The sequence below is a fragment of the Embiotoca jacksoni genome, unplaced genomic scaffold (assembly GCF_022577435.1).
Source record: "Embiotoca jacksoni isolate LCO1_2020_lvr unplaced genomic scaffold, fEmbJac1.0.p SCAF_15, whole genome shotgun sequence".
Classification (NCBI taxonomy): Eukaryota; Metazoa; Chordata; class Actinopteri; family Embiotocidae; genus Embiotoca; species Embiotoca jacksoni.
In genome coordinates, this window is record NW_027185285.1 from 261,555 (window position 1) to 285,400 (window position 23,846).

General features: G+C 45.6%; 1 protein-coding gene across 1 annotated transcript in view; it reads left to right on the top strand.

Moving 5' to 3' along the window:
- rnd2 (Rho family GTPase 2) overlaps positions 1–20,241 on the top strand; it is a 29,823-nt gene extending 9,582 nt beyond the window's left edge. Inside the window, exons 3-5 of the mRNA XM_069148604.1 lie at positions 13,623–13,732; positions 16,172–16,306; positions 19,099–20,241. Of these exons, the coding sequence (XP_069004705.1) occupies positions 13,623–13,732; positions 16,172–16,306; positions 19,099–19,368 (515 nt within the window). The 3' untranslated portion in view covers positions 19,369–20,241. The remainder of the gene's footprint in view (positions 1–13,622; positions 13,733–16,171; positions 16,307–19,098) is intronic.
- The last annotated feature ends 3,605 nt before the right edge of the window (positions 20,242–23,846 follow it).

Sequence of the window (23,846 nt, forward strand, 5' to 3'; positions counted from 1 at the left end):
CCATTTCTAAAGCTTTGGGACTCCAGTGTCTCAGAACCACAGTGAGAGCCATTATCCACAAATGGAGAAAACATGGAACAGTGGTGAACCTTCCCAGGAGTGGCCGGCCGACCAAAATTCCCCCAGAGCGCAGCGACGACTCATCCGAGAGGTCACAAAAGACCCCACAACAACATCCAAAGAACTGCAGGCCTCACTTGCCTCAGTTAAAGTCAGTGTTCATGACTCCACCATAAGAAAGAGACTCGGCGGAAATGGCTGCATGGCAGAGTTCCAAGACGAAAACCACCGCTGAGCAAAAAGAACATTAAGGCTCGTCTCATTTTTGCCAGAAAACATCTTGATGATCCCCAAGACTTTTGGGAAAATACTCTGTGGACTGACGAGACAAAAGTTGAACTTTTTGGAAGGTGTGTGTCCCATTACATCTGGCGTAAAAGTAACACCGCATTTCAGAACAAGAACATCATACCAACAGTAAAATATGGTGGTGGTAGTGTGATGGTCTGGGGCTGTTTTGCTGCTTCAGGACCTGGAAGACTTGCTGTGATAAATGGAACCATGAATTCTACTGTCTACCAAAAGATCCTGAAGGAGAATGTCCGGCCATCTGTTTGTGACCTCAAGCTGAAGCCAACTTGGGTTCTGCAGCAGGACAATGATCCAAAACACACCAGCAAGTCCACCTCTGAATGGATGAAGAAAAACAAAATGAAGACTTTGGAGTGGCCTAGTCAAAGTCCTGACCTGAATCCTATTGAGATGCTGTGGCATGACCTTAAAAAGGCGGTTGGTGCTGGAAAACCCTCCAATGTGGCTGAATTTCAACAACTCTGCAAAGATGAGTCGGCCAAAATTCCTCCACAGCGCTGTAAAAGACTAATCGCAAGTTATCGCAAACGCTTGACTGCAGTTGTTGCTGCTAAGGGTGGCCCAACCAGTTATTAGGTTTAGGGGAAAACACTTTTTCACACAGGGCCATGTGGGTTTGGATTTTGTTTCTCCCTTAATAATAAAAAAAAAACCCCTTCATTTAAAAACTACATTTTGTATTTACTTGTGTTATCTTTAACTAATATTTAAAAATCAGAGTGAATACGTTTTTAAAGACTGGACAGAATTAAATGGAGTCTTCTGGTACATTGTCAGAAAAAAAGAAGAAGAGTATTTAAGGCTTTTGATGAGCTCACACTGTCTCAGATTACGAGCCCTGTCTCGAGCCTCGTGATGCCGCGCCGCCAACAGAGAAGACTTCAGCTTTTATAATGACCTTCGGAGCATAAACGGATAAAATTAAGATATGTACTGTTTTGTTAGCAAGCATAAAAAAAGGAGACAGAAATACAAAGGGGAAGATATGAGAATACATTAATATTAATATTGGGTATGTACAATACTGGAGTTATTATCATTATCTGATATAACATGTAATTATTGCCACACTATTTTTTTTGGATAAATAACGCCATCCGCTTTCAAGGTTTTCCTGTCATTTCTGTTGTTGATTTGGAAAACACTTTACTTAAGTCCTTACATTAGGCTTTATTAGAAGTGAACAAAATGCTATGCGGTGATTTCAAAGTGTTTGCTAATGGTCAGGGTTCATCAAAACTGATGTAAGCTCCAATTAACACAGATTTTTATACTATTAGACCTGCTTTTTATTTCTGCCATTCATTTATACACCAGCCTCCACTTAGTGGTGCCCACGGGTGGTAGAGTTGTTGATAATTACAGAATAAAGAGTTATGTCCTCGTACACCTGCGATATAGTATGTTAGAAACTACTCATTAAGCCTTTATATACTGCAGAACAGAAACACTAAAAAAAAACAAAAAAAGTATTTATTGCTGGTGAACGCAATATGAGGAACACCAACATTTACAGGGCCCGAAGGATTAGATTTTGGGGGGGTCAAAGGTCACTGCGGCCTAGGACGCGTAGGGGGAATCTTTTCAAAGTTGACACAGACCGAACACTCGGTTATTTCGTCACACTGAGAAAGCAAAGGACAAGTTGTGAACACAACGCTAACACATCATAGCCTTTAAAGACGACACACCTGTTAGCGTCAGCACGTGATTAAATATCTGACCAAATGTGTACAATGTTTTGTAAAGTCTCAGAAATTGCTGCAGATGTCGGTGATAAATCTCTTTAGGTTCATCACTGAGTGACCATTTTCACATTTTGATGTTGTTGTTTGATACATTTCTATCATGACAATCATTGATTATAGCAGATTTAGACAACTTACTATGACCTCTCTGGTGCTGCACGTTAATCTACGTTAGTTGGAAGTCATTGTAAAAGAAATTCACTGGATTAAAAAAGAAAACGTCTACGTATGATGGATGCGTGTGAGTACACACGCGTGTGGGCATGTGTGTGATTGGGAGAGCGAGTGTATGGGAATTCCGACAGCTCTCACCCTGTTGACCCCTGCTATTGTTTCTCAGCTGACCAGAGGCGTAATGAGGGCTGTCGAGGAGAGCTGGGGCACAATGAGGCTGGAAAGTGCATCTGCTGCCTCAACCAATGGGAAGAGAGACATGGAGTGTGTGTGTGTGTGTGTGTGTGTGTGTGTGTGGAGGAGGGTGGGCGGGGGGGGGGGGGGGTGTTGTTGAAGGGAGTAAAAGTATGGGGGTGAGGGGTGGAGAGGGGTTGCCTTAAGAGCATGTTATAGGAGCGAGAGTGCACAGAAAAAGAGGACAGAAGGAGGAGACAGCAGGAGAAGAGTACATCTGTGCTCCCTCCCCCCCCCCTCCCACCCCCTCCGAGGCTTTGTGTTGGGAGTGAGGCTTGTCGGTGGGCACCCTCGGGAGCTGACCCGCTCTGGTCCTCGGGGGGAAACAGACGCACAAGTGCCACCTGTGTCAAATTTTTTTTAAACAACTGCAGCCTCTTGTTAGGTGCTGAACACAGAGCATGGAGCAATGCAAAGGAGTCACTGGGGACGTAACGCGGGGCTTTTGTCTGTTGCATTAAAGAGATGGATTATGTTGTAATTGTTCAAAACTCAATTGTTTTCATTGGCCTGAGGGAACGTGATGGACGGCGGCGGATCAAACAGCTCAGCTCCTGTCCCTCATTGTGTGCACGGCGCGGGAGGAAGCCGCAACTTTTGAGAGCAAAGTATTCCAAGTTACGTAGCTTGATCGAAACCAGCGCCGAAATTACACACGTTTTTGTGATCACCGGCGTGTGTGCTTTGGCAATTGCGCTCCGGCCCTAAAACTCCAGCAAAAGCGCTCACATCCAATTTTGTGTGAGAGAACTTGCGGTGAGCCAATTGTGTTGTCGAGGGCAAGAAAACTCACGTTTTCCCAACGCTCACAAAAACACGTGTGACTCGCGTGCTGGTGTTGATCAAGTCAGGCAACCTGGAATACTGACCCACGAAATGGATGAACACGCTTTTCATTTTCGGTGATTTAATTATTAAAAACAAACTACTGGGGCTGTTGTGGGATTTCAACAAGATATAACACCCCCCCCCCCCCCCCCCCCCCCGCGCCGCCCCCCTCCAGCACTGTTCATGCACTTTAACAAGAGAAGATACAACAAACTAATCCAGCCTGACAGTAAACCAGGCATTTGGTCCTCGTCAGCAGCAGCAGCAGCAGTGAATGCCTCAGTCATCCGGGCAGACAGGAAACCCACACAGGGAACTGTGACTCTGTATGCCCCCCCTCCTCCAAACCCGTCCACTGAGTGCAACAGTATACCCGATGCAGCGCCAGCTTTGATCAGCTCACTTCAAACGGCCACATTGACTAGTGCTGCTGCTCCCAAAGCTAGCGCTCAGTCACCCCCCACCCTCCCACCCCCCACCCCCACGGGAGCGGAGAAACCCTCTCGGCAGCCGTCTGCAACCCATCCGAGCGAAAGGGGATACAGACAGAGATGCTTTGCCCCCCACCTGTACCTCGCTCACACACACTCAACACGTCCCATCATTTATGGATGACTTTATTTATAAACAAGATCCAATGCTCTCTCTCTCTCTCTCTCTCTCTCTCTCTCTCTCTCTCTCTCTCCTATGCTGCTGCTTTTGTGGAAGTGAAATTGCACTTGAAGTGGTGCCATGTCTCCATGGTGGCCTCCCCTGGGGGGCTCGAGAGTGGTCCCGGGTACAGATCGCATCATGATAGCGATGTGTTTGGATGGTTACGCATCTCGGAGGGAGCAGAGCCCCCCCCCCCCACCCCCCCCCACCCCTCTTCCCCCACCTCACAAAGTTTTTATTTCACATGCGTGTGTAGCTGCTGACTGAATAATCTCACTCCTCCTTTTAATATCAGTCCGTCGGCGGCGGCGGAGTTTTAATGAAAGTCTTCAAGTGGGGGCACAAGCTTCGAAGAGGAGAGTACGAGACGTGAGGAGCGGATAGAAAGGCCCGCGATCTCTGCTTTTTCACAGGTGAAAAGGAACATACAGAGATGAATTTGAACACGGAGTGTGTGTGCGTGCGTGCGTGCGTGTGTGTGCGTGCGTGCGTGCGTGCGTGCGTGTGTGCGTGCGTGCGTGCGTGTGTGTGTGTGTGTGTGTGTGTGTGTGTGTGTGTGTGTGTGTGGTAATCCTACGGCCGGGCTGGTTGCTTTTCAGAGCAGAATTCATTGTGGCACGACCATTAGCAGTGGTCAGAGAATCAGGCGCTTTGTGGGTGTCGTTGGCAACATCAACAGTGACTTCAAACAGCCTGGAAGCCTCTCAAAGACTGTTGAAAACGGTGCCGTAAAACAAATTCAAACTAAACGCAGCTCAGGTTTTTTTGTGTGTGTTTTTTTTCATTATTGGCCAGATGGAGGTGCAGTTAACAAGCTGCAGGATCAGCGAACCACTGCCACGGGAGCTTTAGCCAAGCATTTCAGGTTTAAACTTGATTTAATTGAGAGTTGATCACAGAAATCATTTGAAAACTCTTTATTTTGGTAGCACCCAGCTTTGGAATGACACGTTGGCAGGTAGCATTACGAGATGAAGCCATGGACATAATTTGCCAAGAAGGAATACTTAAATATATTTGAATGTCCTGCTCAGTGCTTTGCCAGATGCTGGAAGACATTCTTCTGCGTTTAGTTTCCTTTTTGGATGAGTCTGTGTTGTTGTCATGACGTTCCTACTGAATTAAATTAAGAGGGTTGTTGCTTTCATATCGTGCCAGTATGACTGAATTCTGGCATTTCAAGCTGAAATTACTGTTCGATATTCGCTCGGAACTATTGGAATATTATTCTAAGAACAGCTTTTAGGTGCCTCACCGCCACCTTCACACATTACTACCAGGAGCTGTAAAAACAAGGAAAAATATCATTTCTGAAACAAGACCACGGTCGCATAAATCTTTATATTTTTTCGTATTTAATGACTGCTCAAAAAAATTATAACCTATCTCTACTCTTAACATGACCTTTTATCATCAAACTTTTTTGGATCCTTCAGTCTTGTATAAAGCCAACCGATAATAACTGAGTTTACTGGATGATTATGGAGACTGTTTCTGGACAGACACACTGCAGCAATCAGAGACAATTGAAAGTCTGAAAATCTGCATTTTGATTGTGGAGTCATGTTAATGTTTGATTCTGTTTTTTATTTCTGGTCTACTGCTTTTATCCGCATGTCCCTTTAAAGCAGGGGGCTCCTCCAGTCGGATCGACACTGGATACTCTCAACATTTCTTTTAATAAACACTCTCTTCTGAGATCCTTCTCTTTCGACATGTTCAAACTGAGCAGCCAGACAAAAGCAAAGCGAGCGTTCAGTTTATGCTGGAGATATTGAAAGCAGCTGGGGTCCATGATTGGTTTGGGCAGTAAAAAAAGGTTGCGAAAAAAAACACACAAATAATCCTCAAGTTAGCATCTGGTAGTCTTTAACGCTTATCTGTTTTTTTGAACTGTGTTATTCGGTGAATCTTGTCCAAACAGCCCCGATGCTGCTGCTGCTGCGGGTGATTCGACGAGACTGCGCGGTCGCGGGGAGCTCGAGGAGACACGGGAACAGATCAAAACTGGTTGTGAGTGTTCTCCCCGTACAGAGCCGGCGGTCACTCACAGCTACTTGACTTCCTCACACAAACAAATGTCAGGTTGTGTTTGTATTACAACATCTAAAACACATGAACGTCCGCGGGGAATTAAGCGTGTCACAATGTATTATGACAGCTACATCAGTCGGTGGTGATTTTCTCAAACAGTTCGCAGGGGAAAACTAAAGTAGAGGCACAACTGGTGGTTTTTTTGTTGTTGTTTTTTTTTTAGAGCTTACATCACAACGTTAAAGCCACCTGACAAATATTGTGCAGGTTTATCTCATGCTGCCAACTCGGACCCGTTGGACTCCGCGAGACCAGTGAAGGTGTCCTCTGGTGTCAAGTACCAGGATGTTAGTCCTGGAAGTTTTGACGTGGTGGGGCTTCATAGATTGGACTTGTTTTTCCAGCACATCCAACAAATGCTCAGCCAAATTAAGATCTGGTGAATTTGGACGCCAAATCAACATTTTGAACTTTGTCATGTTCTTCAAACAATTCCTGAACATTTTTTGTGGAGTGGAAGAGCGCATTATGCTGCTGAAAACACATTTCTTTATAAATTGCGAGTAGCTCTTCTGTGGCATCGAACCACATGAGCCGACCTGCACTTCAAAAGACCCTGTCACCAGTTCACCGGTTTGGTAAATACTAACCACTACATACTGGCATGACCTCAGTAGACCTGCTGTTTTGGAGATAATCAGTTCAAGATATTTACTCTTGCCCATTTGTCCTGCTTTCAAGTCATCAACCTCAGGAATTGATTGCTCATTTGCTGCCTAATGTTTCCCGTCCCTTGACAGACGCCACTGTAACGAGAGTGTCAATGCTTATTGGGCTCACCTGTCAGTGACTTTAATGTTGTGGCCGATCAGCGTGTAGATCAACAAAAGAAGTGAGCGACAAAGAAACATCGGCCCAATGATGTTTAACAGTAAAGCGCAGCATGAGCCGGAGCCCTGTACAGACACGCAAGATCAAACAGCTGCAGATGAGATGCATCGCTGTGAGCCTGCCAGAATGAGAGTGTGTGACTATAAAAGAAGGGTTGCAGTGGAGGGGGGGTGGTGGGGTGAGCAGAAACTGAAAGCGGACACACTACTCCATCTCCGTACCCGTGGGGCGAGCAGGAGACAGACAGTACCGCTTGCTCTGTCCCCTGTGCTGCCGGGCGCTGCGGGCCGGCCCGGCCCAGCTTTGCAGCCCGCGGCTGGGCGACAGACTTCGGGCATTAACTCCCTCGGAGGAAGCGGAGCCGGGAGCAGATCCGGGGAAGGTGCTCGACGCCCTTCAAAGGCTGCACTTCCTCCGCAGGGAGGGTGCGCGGGGGCTTTGATCAATATCTCCTGTGTGGAAGCGGCAGACGCGGAAGGTTAATGGCCATTTAACCCGGTGTCGCCCCCACTGTCCCGGCTCTGTGCTAATGCTTTTGAAAACTTGACACAGCCATCTCTATTACAGATCAACAGCTTTATCTGCGTGTACATGTATGTGTGTGTGTATGTGGTAGGAGACATACACTTCCTGATCCAATATGCCTGACTGAAAGAGCAACCAAAGATATAAGGCCCAGCCTCGGGGTTCAGGCCAGCTGGGGTTGCTTCATTACAGGCTTATCAATGGCCTATTTCAGTGGATTGACTTTATTTTCCACTTACAGATTCATTGCCTCATCCTCCTTTTATAAAGCTGACAGTGTGTGTTGAGTATTTCAAAGCTGTAAACGATCTTTCAGGTCATGGTGTAATCTGAACTGTTTCAATTGCAACATTACCGTTCAGGTCCAATATTTTAAGACTTATAGTCAGGATGGATTATTAAAGGATCAAATACCTACAGACCATCTATTCAGGTATTTCTATACCGTTACGTACCGGCAAAGTAGAACAGTGGAAAAACTTATTTGAGAGGTTTCTCTCGCAATTTGTATTAATTAGTTATTAATTAATTCAAATATATGGATCTCCTGAAGATTTATAGTTTTACATTAATCCATGGGAACTCTTCAGTTTATCTTATCATTATCAAATGATGGTTACTGCACTGTATCCTTTTGAAAATAATGCCATGAATAGTTTTTAATTCATTAATTCAATTATAAAGTGTAGTAAACAAAACAAAAATAAAATCAATATTTCTTCTGACCACCCAACGCTTTTAAATCGGCATGCATGTTTTTCAAGGTTAGTCTTTATTCATTTAGGTTCAACTTGTCACATTCGGTGTTCCGGCTGCTTCTGTCTCTCCGTGTAATTCCAGACTCGCTCTGATGTTGAGAGCAGGACTCTGCGGACTGCGTACCATCTGTTGCAGGACTCCTTGCTCTTGTCACTGATGGTAGTTCTTTACGACTTTGGCTGTACGCTGCTACAGAATTCATTTGGAAGCGATCAGATGACGTCCCGATTGACGGATGAGAATTCGCACCCGCTCTTGGCAGGAAAGCATCTTGAACTTTCCTTTCCTATCACGCATTGACAATGTAACACTGGTGAAAACGAATGCAGAATTAGAGAAGTGTGCAGTAGGATTTAGTAAACAACTGATCACCCCTTGTTTCGCCCTCCTTTTTCCAAGGGGGGCAAGAAAATCGGAAGTGTCCCGCTTACGAAAACTCACAAAAGACATGAAAGTTCCCTCGCTAGAGCCGAGAGTGTTTGGTTCGTCCGTTTTGGGCCGGACGTGGTGGCGCGACGTGGCGCACCGCGAGGAAGAGGACCTGCGCACTACGTAGACATGAAAGGCTCATTCTTCGGTAACAAAATGGGGATTACACACTAATCATGAGCATTACATCCCATCTCCCTAAAGCCAACACACTGCACCTTTAAACGGCCATTGCGATGGATTTGACGACTCTGCTGTTTTCGTTGGTTAAATAAGCTAAAACATGCAAACTCACCTTGACTGTTATTCTCAATACGTCAACAAAGCTGAAACTAAAAACTTGAAAAAAATTCCTTCACTTGCTGTATATTTGAAACTCTACTTGTATGCCAGTGCACCGGGTTGTTGTTTTTTCTCTACCTGGGGTGTAAGTTGACAGTTTCCTTGTGAGGAATAAGGTCAGCGTCTCTATAAGCAGTGGACTCTGTTGGTGCGGGATTTTAAAAAGAGTGAGAGAAAAAAAGGTTCGCGCAGGCTTGGATTCACACAATGAAACACACGCTGTTCTGTATAGAAGAAGTGGTACACCGGGTCAGAGCGGCTCCACCTCCTCTCGATGGGTGTCTCGCCGGCAACTGTGTTTATCTTTGTTTGAGCAGAAACCCTGATTGAGGAGAAGTCGTGCGGCAGTTCACAACACAGACCGCATCCCCGCCGATAAAAGTTCTGCTCAACCTCTTAAGGGTTGGAGTGCCGGCCCTCCTCTCCTCTCCTCTTAGTCACCTCTGATCGTCGTGCCTCCGCGATCCCCTCGCTCTCCCGCTTCTCGTCTCCCTTACGTCTTTCAGGGCCTCACAATGGAGCCATTTGCCTCTCTCCAGGTTGCTACGATACTTTGCCCGCCCAACTTGAAATGTTTTACTTTGAAGGTGGATTTCAAGAGGAAAAACAGCTGCGGGAGGGGAGAAAAGACGCGGAGACCGACTGTTTTCGTTAATTTGGTGAATTTGGTGACATCCGAGGGAGTGTTTTGTTAGCCTGCCTGTTGTGTGCATGGGTGGGTGTCTGTATGGCCTAATGAGGCTGTTAGTTGCTGTTTACTCCCTGCCATATGTGCGTGAATACATCAGAGCGCCTCGAGGCAAAAGACTATTCTTCTCCCTTCTCTCGTAATGACAATTTCGCTTTTTAGCTGCCGTCTGCAATGAGCGCGCAACAAACGGAGGGAGAAAGAAAACATTCCTGCTGTGATGGTGCAGATGAATGTAATGCAAAACTGCAAGGCTTTGTTATAGATGGTGATGCGCGCTCAATTTCACAGGATTCCCGAAGAATCTTCTTCATCAAACTGCAGCGTCCGTTGTAGAGGTGATTTTCAGTGCGTGTCCTTAAAAAAAAAAAAAAAAAAAGAAAAAGAAAAACGAGGTTCGCAGACAGAAAGCAGTCGCGTTTCAGACAGATTGTCCCTACGGGGGACTCGATGCATCGGGGGACATGAGGCACAAATGAAGTCATACCACAAACCCTCAAGCCTTATTACTGTACATTAGCGCTCCGCTAAGTTTCTGTCCGCCTCAACATCCTCTGGGATATTTCTGGCCTTTGATGAAGCTCGACTGACGGCTGGTGAGGACCGCTTTCCTCCCACCTCTGTCGCCTCTGCTCAGTGATGCAGTGTGGCTTAGAGCTAATTAGCCCCGTGGAAATAAAGAGAGAAAATCCACTTTCCACTGTGAGAGATCGCTGGTGCTAAATCAGGCTAATGCTAATGCTCAAGGAGCTTTAAGCGAGGGGTGTTTTATGCCTGTCCTTGGCACAGCCTGGCAGGGTCCCGCTCCTCGCAGGGACATGATGGTTTTCCGTGGGTTCCTGCCAGGCGGTGCACCCCCTCCCTCGTCCTCCTGCCCCATCCATCTCATCCTCCCTCTGTCTGAAATTCAATTGACCTTTTGTTCCACCTTACGGTGAATGGGCACAGGCCAGCTCCACCACCGATAGCCAACACAGAGCTCTCATACCTCTTTATTTGATCTGTCCTGCCGAGTCCAGTGCTTTCATTACCTGCCCAAACACCCACTCCTCCCCTCCCCTCCTCTCTCCTCTACAGCTACATCCTCTTTTATCTATGCTCGTCTTTTTTTTTTTCTTTTTTTTTTTTGCTGCAGAAAACGGCAGTAGTAGACTCTCCTTCTCCTCCTTCATGTTCTTGATTGTTATTGTGATTGGCTTTTATTCGTGCCTGCTCGGCTTGTTTTACCCCCCCCCCAGCTCCCTCAGAGGACTTTTTTTCTGACTTTGCAGAAGTGCTGAGGTAGCTTCCCTGTCGCTCAGGGCAGAAGAGCTCTGAAATCGCTGTGCTGTGACAAGACATGTCGTGACCGTGACCTGCCAATCATTTAGATCTTTGGAATTGACAAATTGATCCCAGCGGCCTCTTTCCAGCTTCTAATTACATCTCAAGTCAAACATGTACCATTGTCTCAACTTTTTCCTTATCTGACGCCTCGTCCCCCTTCATCTGGATTCTGCTTTAATTCCCCGGTTGCTTCTCTCATCACTGTGAGCTTCTTGCACCTCAGCGTCAAAGTCATTAAATCTTTTTTTTTGTGCCCCCACCACCTCCCTCATGCTCCGTCTCTTTTCTTCTTCAGCTCTAACCTTAGTACAGGTCTGCTGCACTGCGATACATACTAAAGACCAACTTCAGCAGCTCCTGCACCTCATGTGTGACCGCCACCAATCAGAGCCCGCTGTTGTACAATGTGAGCTCTGCTGACTGTCGGACTCGGCATCTGCGTGATTAGGCTTTTTTTTGGAAGTGTGGTTGTGTGTGTGCTCGTGCTGCTCTCTCTCCCAGCAGTACAGAACAGCAGTTATCGCGTGTTAATACGATGAAGAGAAGAAGATGAATACCTGATAACATCCTGTAAGGTGTAGGGTAAAATGACTATTACTTTTCCCTGATTACAACATAACTTTTTATATTTTAAGGGTGGCAAAAAAATACATATTTTTTTAAAGATTTTGTACAACTTCCTTAAGGATTTTGCAGAGTTTAAAGGCACAACTCTGGAAATGCTGCTGCGGAGTATCATAATTTAATCATGTATTGTTTGTGTCCTATGTGTTCAGATGCATGAGGATGTATGTGCTGCTGCCAAACCCTCTGTGTCTGTGTCCCACAATCAATTCCTACAAAAGGAACTGCTGTTGAGACAATGAAAACATTTTATTATTACAATCTCCCGGTCCAACAAATTGAAACATTTGTGCAGAATCGGCCAGAATTGGTCTCCAAAGCTCCATCGGCACAAATGCAAATGTGCATGCGGTGGGCAAGTTTCATAAGAATAAATTGGGTGCCATTTAGGAACACAGTATCGAGTTATCGAAACAACAATTTGAGAAACTGTGTGTTTATATAGATGATATGTGTTTGCCAGCTTAAGAGTACAGTAATGTGTATCAATGGAGGTATCAATAAAATAATAAAAAAAAGAAAGTCTGAAGCAAAAGTAAACAATGTACGTTTGAAAAAATGCTTTCTAAGATCACTAGGTATTCCAAATATTCGTTGGCCTTGACAGCAAAGTGCACTTTGGTGAGAAACAAAATGTAAACAAAAACTCTCACACAAACAGCACCATTCTTCAATGTGCAGCCCCGCGATGCTGCGACACGCAGCCTGTTGCATTGTTCACAGTGGGGAGGGAGCAGGTCAGCGCAGGGCAGCAGCCTGAATGATGATGGGGTGGGGGGGCTACGAGCCGCGTGCAGCTATTGTCACAGTTTCATTCCAGCACTAACAAAAGAGAACACAGTGATGCTAAAACAGGCTGTAGCACCATTGTGCAAACTCCATTTAACCCAGTAGACAAAAGGCATGCAGCTCTTTAACAGGCTGTTTACCGTGTCAGGTCTGGTACGAGGCGCGGCTTCACCAAATGTAAAGATAATCTATCATAATCTATTGTTCATCATCCAGAGGTATGACTCTAAGGGAATAAATGTAGTATTGGAGTTGTTGAATATACCAAAGTGTGCATCATTTATTTCCAATATGTGACACGTGCACATTTTCTTTAATGTGAAATGTGGTAATTTGTCACCAAAGCAGTGGCTTTTCATGACTCTTAAGGAGATCAGCCTTATATCGGCTCCGAGTGGAGGCAGGAGGGAGGCTGCCCACTTCCACAGCCACGTTTCCCAGGGAGCCCAGATATTTTTACAAGCCTCCTAATGAGAGCTATAATAGAGCATGAGCTGTGTAACTGAGCGGCTCGTGAAAGTACAGAGGCGCCACTCTGCCTTCAAATTTGATCAAGGTACCGAAAATGAAAACGAAAGAGTGTGGAGAAGCGTGCGAGCGCATGTGAATCGCACACAGTCAAAAGAAAAAAGTCAGGTTTCAAAACAAGGACCATTTGCCAGAGAGACAGATAGAGGGATGAGACGAGGGAATTAAAGGGTTCAACCTTTAGTTTGGCCTTTGTGCCGGCATTCGCTGTCGTTTCGAGATGATTATGGATTGCGTGCACAAGTCCTCCGGTCCTAAACCCTCTATAATTCACTTTTGAGTGCGCGTGTGCTCGTGAGCAACCCCCTCGACATTCCTCATGGAGCGCTGCGCTGATAAAGCGAGGCCACAGCTGTGTGGAAGCCCAAGAGGGAAAAGATGCACAAAAATATGCGCACATAATTGTTAAGACCAAGACTCATTTGCATGTGCAGAGTGCGTTCAAGCTGCAGCATGTCCAAGTACGTGTCGCAGTGCCTGCTTTAATCGGCTGCCCGTGTATTAATGACCTTTAGGCCACCTCCCAGGGACGTGTGGGAGGTTTTCTAATATACAGAATAAGCCATATGTTGGGGATGAAGACCCTCGTAGGATCAAATAAGGCTAAAAAACAAAGTGCACGCAGGAATTTCTCCAAAGACATCGTGACCTTATGCCATATGTTATTGTTTCCGCAGGTTCCTCTTATTACGACAACGTGAGGCCGCTGGCATATCCAGATTCAGATGCAGTTCTCATCTGTTTCGACATCAGCCGCCCGGAGACTTTGGACAGCGTCATAAAGAAGGTCAGTGTATTGTTTTTTTTGTTGTTTTTTTTTACTTCATCTCCTCCTCTCAACACTTTGAATCAGCGTATAATATCTGCTGTGATACCGTAGAACCAACCACAAAACCATTATAATTTTTTTTTTCCACGATCAGCATCTCGAATCAACTCGGATTTCTGTGCCGGCAGCTTTTCACGGCTCAACAATACAGCAAATCAGCACCGAGGTTAAAGCGCCCCATTCCTTTATCTCATCAAAACGTCTACGGATACTTGACCCCTCGTCCCCTGCGAGGAATAGAAGGTCAGAGCGAAGAATGAGAGGCAAGGCTCCGCAGCCGGGCGGGTTCAGGAGGAACATCAGATACGCAAATTAGCCACAGCATTCATATCAGAGCCTGTTCAAAAGCACTGGAAAGAGACTTGCTTTTGGCAATTTGGATTTTAAATCTGAGTTTTATGCAGAACAGTGGAGCAGATGGTGGTAGTTTAAATTTGAGAGTGTTTACTGGCTGAGAAGTTGGGTTTGGACGAGGCGGGTGGAGTTGTCGAATGCGGTCTCGAACGCGGTTTTACAGCCGTCGGCAGACCGTTTTTGCGCACACGGTGAAATACCTTTGGTGCACATACTCTACTAAATGGCTTTATTTGCATGCATGTGTGTCATGTAAAACAGGCCTGTGCCTCTTAGCGGTCTCTCATCTTGAAGCCATGTGTTTGTGTGTGTGTTTGTCTGCCTTTGAACTGCTCCCCTTGTTCCCACGGCCGGCCTGTTGACGTGTTTGGCGGTCTGAGGGGAGCTGCTGAAACTGCCCTGGCAGACTTTGTAGATCTAACCCGAGACTACATTTTTTTTTTAACCCACGAATATCTGTCAACAGGGGTAAGCAGCAGCTCCCATCCAGCTTGAAGTTTTTCCCAGGCATCACTCTGCAGGGGGGGCGGGGGGGGGGGGTTGCCGTGACCCGTGACCCCTGACCCCTAGTTGTGAGCCTGGTAATCCCTGAAACTCCGGGGGCACACGCAAAACCTGTTGCACAATCACCATCCCAAATTGGACTCTTGACCTCCAGGGATGAGCAGGTCACCGAGGCTGCCAGTTGACAGCTGCGGGAGGAGAAAGGGTTAAACAAAGCAAACTTTTGGTTGGATGTTATTGGCAGAGTAGAGGCGGGCTTGAAAGGTCAAAGGTTGTTTTGGCGTGAGGGATGAATGGACACCGTGACATTCTGCACACGGCGTGTGGAATATTTCAGGGCTGTCATGTAATTGTGTCGTGGGGAGCTGAGACTGTGTTGGTTCAGCCGAGTTTCTGAAGTGACATTTAATCTCTGGGCGATATTTAGAAGGAAGACTGCTCAACCTTTTTCTGCTCGCAACCTGAAATAGATTTGCTGACGGAGGCCGTGCGAGGAAAGTAAAACACATTTTAGCTGCTGCTTAAACCTGAATAAAACTGTCGCATTTCCCCAAGGTCCCGTAGCTGCTGCAGTGAAGCACTGAGCATCACATGGGATTATGAAAATATAACAAGTGTCTTTATGCTGTTGCTTTGAGGTGAAATAATTAGCTGACTAATCCTTTGGTCGTTTGACAGAAAGTTAATCAGCAACTATTTAATGATAAATTAATCTTTTAAGTAATTGTAAAAAATAAAAAATAAATAAAAAAAGACAAACATGTTCCAGTTTCACAGTGTGACAGTTCGCAGCTTTTCTGTCTTTGGCTTTTACCAAAGTAAATGAAACATTCTTGGTTTCTGGAGTGTTCGTCAGACGAGTCGTGATGTTTCACTACGTTCTCACAATGTTCTGACCAAACAATTAATTGATTAATTGAGAAAACAAATGGCAGTTTAATCAGCAATGAAAATAATGGCTAGCTGCAACAAACCATGTATTTCTAATATCTCTCTCCGTCATGCTTTTGATGAATCGATTCACTGTTTACTTTTCAAAATGCAAAATTACAGTTACAGCTACCAACAAGCGTAAAAACCAAAACATATTTAATTTGCAATGGTATAAAATAGTAATAATTCTTTGCTTGAAAAGTTACTTGAGCATTTAATATATTATCAGAAATGTGGCTGTACGTGATGAGTGGATTAATTGACTTCAGCTGTGAAATGTTTTATATCCCAAATTATGGTGGAATTGACCTCATTTACTCACTTTAATCCGTGGACACCAGCTGTCCTGATACCAGCTGCTGGTTTGAGTAAACTGAAAGGTATTAACAACACTGTATAAATAAATAGTTTTAGTTCCCCGTGACTCCTCAGCTGAACAAATGTATTGGTCAAGAGAGCATTAATCTCTGCCAGGCTTAGGTGTCCCGGGTCTGAAGCCAAAGGGCACCACTGCACCTCAGCAGCTCCGCCCGTCAGCGCGGGGCCGCTCAGCTCTCACATTTGACATGTCCGGTGATGTATTTCTGTGTCCACGTGTCTCCACAGTGGCAAGGGGAGACGCAAGAGTTTTGTCCCAACGCCAAAGTGGTGCTGGTGGGCTGCAAGCTGGACATGAGGACAGACGTGAACACCCTGAGGGAGCTCTCCAAGCAGCGCCTCATCCCTGTCACCCATGAGCAGGTGAGAACAAGCAGATGATGGAGAAAGGACTGGGGAGAGGGGAGGGAGGGAGGGGGGGGGGGGGATGAATAATGAGATGGAGACTTTGGAAGGTGCCCGGGGAAGAACGACAGATTTGAAAACGACACCAGATGCAGAAAGGAAATTAGAAAGCAATCCAGCGATAATATTCGATTTTTTTTTTTTTCCATCTTGGATCAGCGGTGGCTGATGAGGTCTCACAGGAAGGGAGAGTGAGAGAAAGCTCACACAACACAATCGACTACCACATGACCATTATAAGAGCTGTGTAAAACTCCTCGGGGACACGTTGCTGGGGTTGGCGTTTTGACCAGAATTTGCTGACAAGCGACTTAAGGTTGCTCATGGCGAGAGCTGCGGGAGACGTAGACGATCTATTTATATTTTTTTTTCCTGAAAGGAAACATTCATGCAGATTTAGGGATTTTCAAAATGCAGGATGAATAGAAAATGGACATTGATAAATGAGTGAGCCCTTTTCCTGCACGCCACCGTGACCTCCAAGCCAAGGGGACGGGGAGACGAGGGAGGGGTTGATAAACTGTTCTGTAAATGTGTGAATTTTAATCAGCTTTCAGTGTGTTAATTTTGTGCTCTCTTGTGTTGGACATACAAAAAAAGTGGAGGGGCTTTTTCACCGCCGCACAAAAGCTCTCCAAACAAAGGGGCCTTTTTTTTTTTCTCCTTCTTCTTCTCCCCGCTACTGTCTGAGAGCTCGCCGGAGGCTAAACGCCCGCTGCTGCCAAAAAAAAAAAATTACAAAAATCAACCACCGGAAAAACAGACAGTTCATGTAAATAAAATACATAAACAAAAGATAGCGCGACAAACCACAGAGCTAATGTAAACTAGCCGGGGAGCATTTACGGCCGGGGCTGCCGTTTTTCTTCTCCTCCTCGGTCTCTATTTGGGTTCACGGCGGCTACTGTTTGTCCCTCTATAATATGCCCAGAAAATGTGTGTTGGACAGCAGATGCCAGAGCCGCGCGCACAATAAACATTTTTGCTGCTCTCATCCAATAGCCCCGCGTTGTTATCCTGTTGTTGATCTCAAATTGAATTCCAACGGAGCTGCGGAGTCGCCAGCGAGACTGACCACCGGGTGAACTCCAGACGTTTCCGCGCTAATCTGCCCGAGATTCGATCAAGGGGTTTTCGGCTTGTCACGACAATCTCTACCTCTCTACCTCTCTACTACCCCCTCCCCACCCCCCACCACCCCCCTGAATCTAAATCTGCCGTTCCACCTAATGAGGGCTTCATTGCTTCTTATATGCGCCTCAGTGCACGGCCGTGATCAAAATCAAGCCATGTCCACAGGGGATAAAAAGCTCCCTGTGTTGGAGAGCATGCGATTTAAAAACACCTTTTTTTTTAGGGTCATGGGAAATGCTGTCCCATCTCATCCGTTACAACCTTCGCATGTGTTGATCCTGTGTGAACGCAGGTTTGAAAGTCTGATCGTGAAACGGGAGACGAGGGCTTAGGGGCTTTAAAATTAAATTTGTCTCCGATTTGATCTCAGGCAAAACAATTTACGGTCTCAATTAACTGGGTATATTGTAACATTACTCAGGGGTAAGCTCTGGTGCTCCAGGAGTTCTGTAAGAGTTTAGTCTCTTCTCTCTAAATAGCTGCGTAGACCATGTCAACAGCGGCCCAGTGGGCTCAGCGCTGCTCTGATCCCTCTCTTACACCACAGACTGAGGAGTCAGCATCTACATTATTCATGCCTCAGATGGAGGAGCTTCATTTGTCTCCAGACGTTTTTAGATCATTGACTTTCAGTCTACTGTTTAGATCAACATCTTTGTCTCTGAACTGCCGCCTCACTTTTTTTCGGGGGATATTTATTCTTCTGCCTTTGAGAGCTAGTTCCTGTTTGTGCCGAGGTATAAAGAAGGATGGGCTGAGCGGGGTGAGATTTAATTTTCTCTGTGAAGGAAACTCATGTCTATCACACCCTCTTAAAGCCTGAGGAAACTGGAGAAAAGACGGCGTGTCATGGTCAGAAGTTCTATTAGACAAGAACACGAAAACCATTGAAAGACACTGAAAGAAGAAACGGAGCAAAGGAAAGCTTTGTGGAGAAAAGTTACGAAAGATGATGTCACTATTCAGAGTGCATGAGGACGTTCGCACTGAAAAGTACAGAAACATGCGGTGAGCTACAAGTAACCGGGTGATGCACTGAAATGGTCCAAAACAGAAGTGTAAACCTTTGGACACTTTCCACCCTAAATGGTCGCCACCTATGGCTCCGTGGAGGAAAGGGGCGGGGCCACTGATGTAAAGAATATTCAAATGAAGGCGTCTGAGGAAGCTGCATCTGCTCCTGAACACAAACAAAAGTGTTTCTTTTTCACTGCTTCTGCGGAACAGAATAATCAGTGCGTTTATTGAGAGTGTTAAACAGAGGGCACAAAAACAAGTTAATTTCTGGGAAAAATAATTAAAGCTGCAGATATTTTAGCAGGTCATGCTGAAGTTATTTACAGCAGTTAGAAGACAGCTTTTAGCTTCATTACCGCCACATCCTGAAGGGAGTAAAGCATCACAACCAGACACCTGTAAAAACAGGGGAAATACGGAAAAATGAAAGTTGCACGTACTCATAAAAAAAAAAAAAATGTAGAACGACTGTTCGAATATTCGAAAATCGTGTCCCATCCCCAATGTGCATCACAATGTAGCTTCTGTCTCAGAAAAAAAGCTATGAAATGAAAGTTTGCCTGTTGTCTAATCGGCTCTTCTGCGTCTCTGTGTTCCAGGGCAGCACGATAGGTCGACAGATAGCGGCGGTGGCCTACGTAGAGTGCACCTCCAAGGTGTCTGAGAACAGCGTCCGGGACGTGTTCCACATCACCACCTTGGCATCGGTGCGGCGGCCGCACAAGCCACAGCTAAAACGCAGCAGTTCCCGCAGAGGCCTGAAGCGAGTGTCGCAGCTGCCGCTGCCGCCGCTGCCGGCTCGGACTGAACAAATAGACGAGGCCCCGGCCATGAGGAAGGACCGGGCCAAGAGCTGCGTGCTCATGTAGAGACCCATCCCTATAACTATATATATGTATATATATAAACAAAGAAATATATAAAAGAGGAAGTCTATTTATTATTTGATGTTTTTGTTTTTCCTTCCGTATTTTCATTTTTTGCACTGCAGAGGATTGAGAAAAGACAAACCGTGGAAACAAATGCTTTGGATTTTCTTTTCTTTTTTTGTTTGTTGTTGTTGTTGTTGTTGTTGTTGTTGTGTGTGTGCGCGCATATTTTCTAAGCTGTTTACATATTCGTGTTGTTTTGAAATGATGGCAAACTGGACTGGCCCTCTGGACACGAGGAAGCTGTGATAGTGAAAGTGCCGTCTGGTTCCGGGAATTAAAGTGGAATTAATTTCCTGAAAGCGCTCTAATAAAGAGGACGGCACGGCGGCGGAGAGTGTGCGAGTGAGGAGAGCCGTGTTGAAGCAGGATGTCTGGAGAAGAAACTTGTTTTGAAAGACGATGTTTTTCAGCAGACCCTAGAACCGTCTAGCTTCTGCCCGAAGTTGCTTCCTGTTGCCATATTTAATAGGAAAACCTGTACAGTAATGCTGAAAAGGGATTCAAGCGATGACGGCTCGTTAAGAGCTGGAAATTAGATTTTCTAAAGGCTGAAATATTGTGAAGGTGTGTGTGAGCATTACTACCACAAGTGCTTTTTAGGAAAAAGAAAAAAAAAAGTCACAACTTCTAATTTTATTTTGCCCATTTAACACTATTTTTCTCATCAACTCCAGTCGTGTCAATTTGATTCTCTGAAATTAATGCTGTTGTCGCTATTTTAAAGATGTAAGTGGTAAAATGTTAGGGCTATTTTGTTGTACTTTCACTAAAGTCTAAAAATAAAGCAACAACTTGACTGTACAGAGAAAAGAGGATTTCTGGCTCAAGTTTCCTTCCAAGTTTATTGGCATGAGAGCTGTTAGACTGTAACCAACTGGTTCATTTATGTCAGAATGATTAAGAAAAACAAATCGTTCGCAGTGCTCAATATTTATCAAGCTACACTGCCAAGACAAAAACAAAAAAGAGATCTTCCACATCCATGTGCTTTCCCTATCCCGTCCCGAAAAAAACCCCTGTAACTGTTCGCTTCTTGTGTTAATGTGCTTTCATGTTGCCCTGCAAGTCAAACTACACTGCAGCCTGAGGAATGAGTCAGTCTTTCTAGGTAATGTGCACACCGCGCACACCTCTCAGCCGGCAAAAACTAAATTGAACTGCACTGCACCAGCAGCAGCAGCAGCAGCAGAGCACTGATGTACTGCTTTTAAATGACTCTTCAATGTTTCAGGAGCTTTATGCGAGATGCTGTTTGAGCTCTTTAATTGGCAAAGAACCATTTTGCCATCCAGCTGATTCTGAGACTTCAAACCTTTTTTTTTTTTTTTTTTTTTTCTTTTTCTTTAAACAGTCCACTGATCAGTCTCCCTGCAGATAGCTGAGACTCTGAGGCTTTCTGCCTAAACTGCTACGCACTTGGAAAGCTGCTTTATCCCGACAGCATTTACGTAGAGGTGAGAGTTGATAAGCCCGTCAACTGTGAGTCGAAGCACTCTGGCAGCAACTAAAAGCTTTACCTTTATAACTGTCAGTGTTGTTTGACAACTTAACTGCTGTTGCAACCCTGCCAGACATTAAAGCATTGACAAGATGAGCTCACACGATGGATGAAATGTCAGAGAAACTGAGGTAGGGGAACCACCCAAGACAAGAAACAACAGGAAAAAGGGCCAAAAGGTGTGTGGAGGGGAGCGTTAAAGGAATATTCCACCAAAAATTGTCATTCTGAGCATCAAATAGGGAGCCAGGATGTATCAAACCATCTGTAGAAGCTTGAACTCGAGCCACTCCTGTGCTATTTCACCACCTTCGATACTAAACTTCTTCATGTCTAAGAAAAAACTGTTGAAAAAAACCAAAACATCACTCTTTTGTCAAACTGCTTGCAGATATTGCTCCGTTCTTAGCTATGGGAGTTGCGATCAAAAAATTCTGGGACTGCGACTACGACAACCAAAATTAAATCTGGTTGCCGACGCCTTCAAAGTAGCAGCAACATGCCGCTCCCAGCGCTCCTGCCACGCTTTAAACCCTGACAGGGAGGTCTCATTCTGTACGCGCGTCAAACACCACCTGCGATTCATGCTGCATCCCCTCCACAGTGTCAAACGGTGACCCTCCAGCTTATACATCAATTTGGGGAACAGAAAGAAGTTGCAGGGAGCGAGTAGGAGTGGTTGGGAGCTATAACTGTGTGGGCGAGAAACCTTTCAACGAGCTGTGAGCAGGCTTTCCTTGACAGTCCGACCCGGAGGGACTAGTTCATGATGCATAACCCGGCAAATCTCATAGAAAAACACCTGCATGGTCTTGGTTGCGGTCCTGACATGGTGAAACCTTCTTCGTGTTGTGGAGTGATGGTCTGCCCCTTGCGAAACGCAAACATCACTAAAAACTCGTCCAGCTCATTACTTGATTGACGTACGATTTCTGAAGCATTTCAAAGTTCTCCGCTGCCCACGCTCTGCTCAAGTTTCAGGTTCATAGTGAATATCGCAAATACTCGCGTACCACAGGCCACAGAAACGTGTTCATCTTATGATGTTAATCAAGCGATTTAACTTGGAGTACTTACTAACCAAAATGATTTCCTCCCTCTGCTTCATGCACATTACGGTGCTACACTCTGTTCATTTTGACTGCATCTTGTAAAGAATCACGAGGCCAAAAGTTTGGAAACCTCTTTAGAGACCAAATCATGAAATTACCACTATAATTGAAGGGTTGGAGTTCTAATAATCTCTGTTGTGGATAAACTTAAAGTGTTTGAAAGAAATTGAAGCTGCAGATCAATAGCAAATAAATTGCTGTGAATGGTTTGAAAGCATTTTTTTTTTTTTCCATCAGAATCTTTTGTAATTATTTTAAATCAAAGCTCCAGAGCTCGCTACAAAACTTTCCACATTTCAAACCTACTGGTGTAAGTATTTGATACTTAAGAGTTAGAGAACTGGAGAAGGGGGCCGCGGGGAGGGGTCTTTTTTTTTTTGGGATAGACACTGGAGTCACAGAGGAGCTGCAGAAAGGTGTTGCCCGGGGCAGGAAATGAGCTGTGGAAATGAGGCCAGCACCCACAGTGGGAGCACAAGACCTGCTGTGCCCCCACAGTTCAGTCTGACACTTAAGAGGATTAGTCATATGGTGCCAGTTGTGTGTGTGTGTGTGTGTGTGTGTGTGTGTGTGTGTGTGTGTGTGTGTGTGCGTGTGTGTGTATCCGTGTGTCTCTGCGTTCGACACGGGGCTGCACTGGGCGGCATCATCTCTGTTGCACTGGCCCACCTTTCCCCATCAGCCTGCATATCCATCAAAAGAAAACAGTCATCCGGACACTCGCACTGACGTCTACATCTTGTCATGATAAAGACAAATCAGCCGCCGCTTTGTTTGTGAAATTACGCAGCCATCGCAGTTTATCTTGACAATCTACTCCCACTCACAGGCAGGTTTATTACAGCAGGATGTCTCTCCTCGATTTCAGCAATCTGATCAGCCATTTGCCCTTTACCGCCGAGACGCCGGGAGGATTAGAAGTACCTTTGTGGGTTCACGCTCTGATTCTGCATTCTTGAGTTTCCCTTCTTGTCGCTGCTATTCCAAGCAGCTCCGACAGGCACAGAGAGCCCAGTCATCTCATCCCTACACGGACAGAGGTGACGCCATCCGCGCCTGGAAAAAAACCCCACACACAATCGTAGATGTTCTTGGCTAATTACTACAATTTGCAGACAGGGGTTTGGTCCCGGGAAACGGCAGAGAGAGAGAGAGGAAGAGACGGAGCGACGGACACAGACTGCGCTGAGGAAAGGGGGTGATGGTGAGCAAGGGAGACAGAGAGAGACGGTGCTTGGCCTGCCTGCTGACAAAAGGCTACAGAGCAGAGCCACAAATTGCATACAGTCATGAGGGGATTTGTAATGAGAAGCAGTATGTGACCACGCTGAACTCGCACACAACCCACACACACACACACACACACACACACACACACACAGGAAGCCGGCAGAGATCGTTGGCATTCCACATTCACGGAGTGGGAATTGACCCATCGGTGTACCGCATAAGCAAATGCCTTTAACGGCATATTAATCTGACAGCCTTTCCCCTGTGACCCCTTAAGATTTTCAACTTTATTGTTTCCCCGTTTCCCAACAGATAAATTCCACAATGCAGAGACCAACCTGGACTTCTCCCTGAGGTGGTTTAGCAATGAAAACACAGACTGTGGAGATTAATTAGCCTACGGTTTAGTGCTTTTTGCACTAAAGTGCTGCTAATTAAAATGTGTGAGCGCGTGCTTTCATATTCTTTGTCGGCGTGTGTGTATGTATACGTCTTCATCTGTGTTTGTCTGTGTTTGTCATTTACGCCGGGGATCGGCCTCTTATTACACAGAAACTCTTTTCTTTTAACATCAG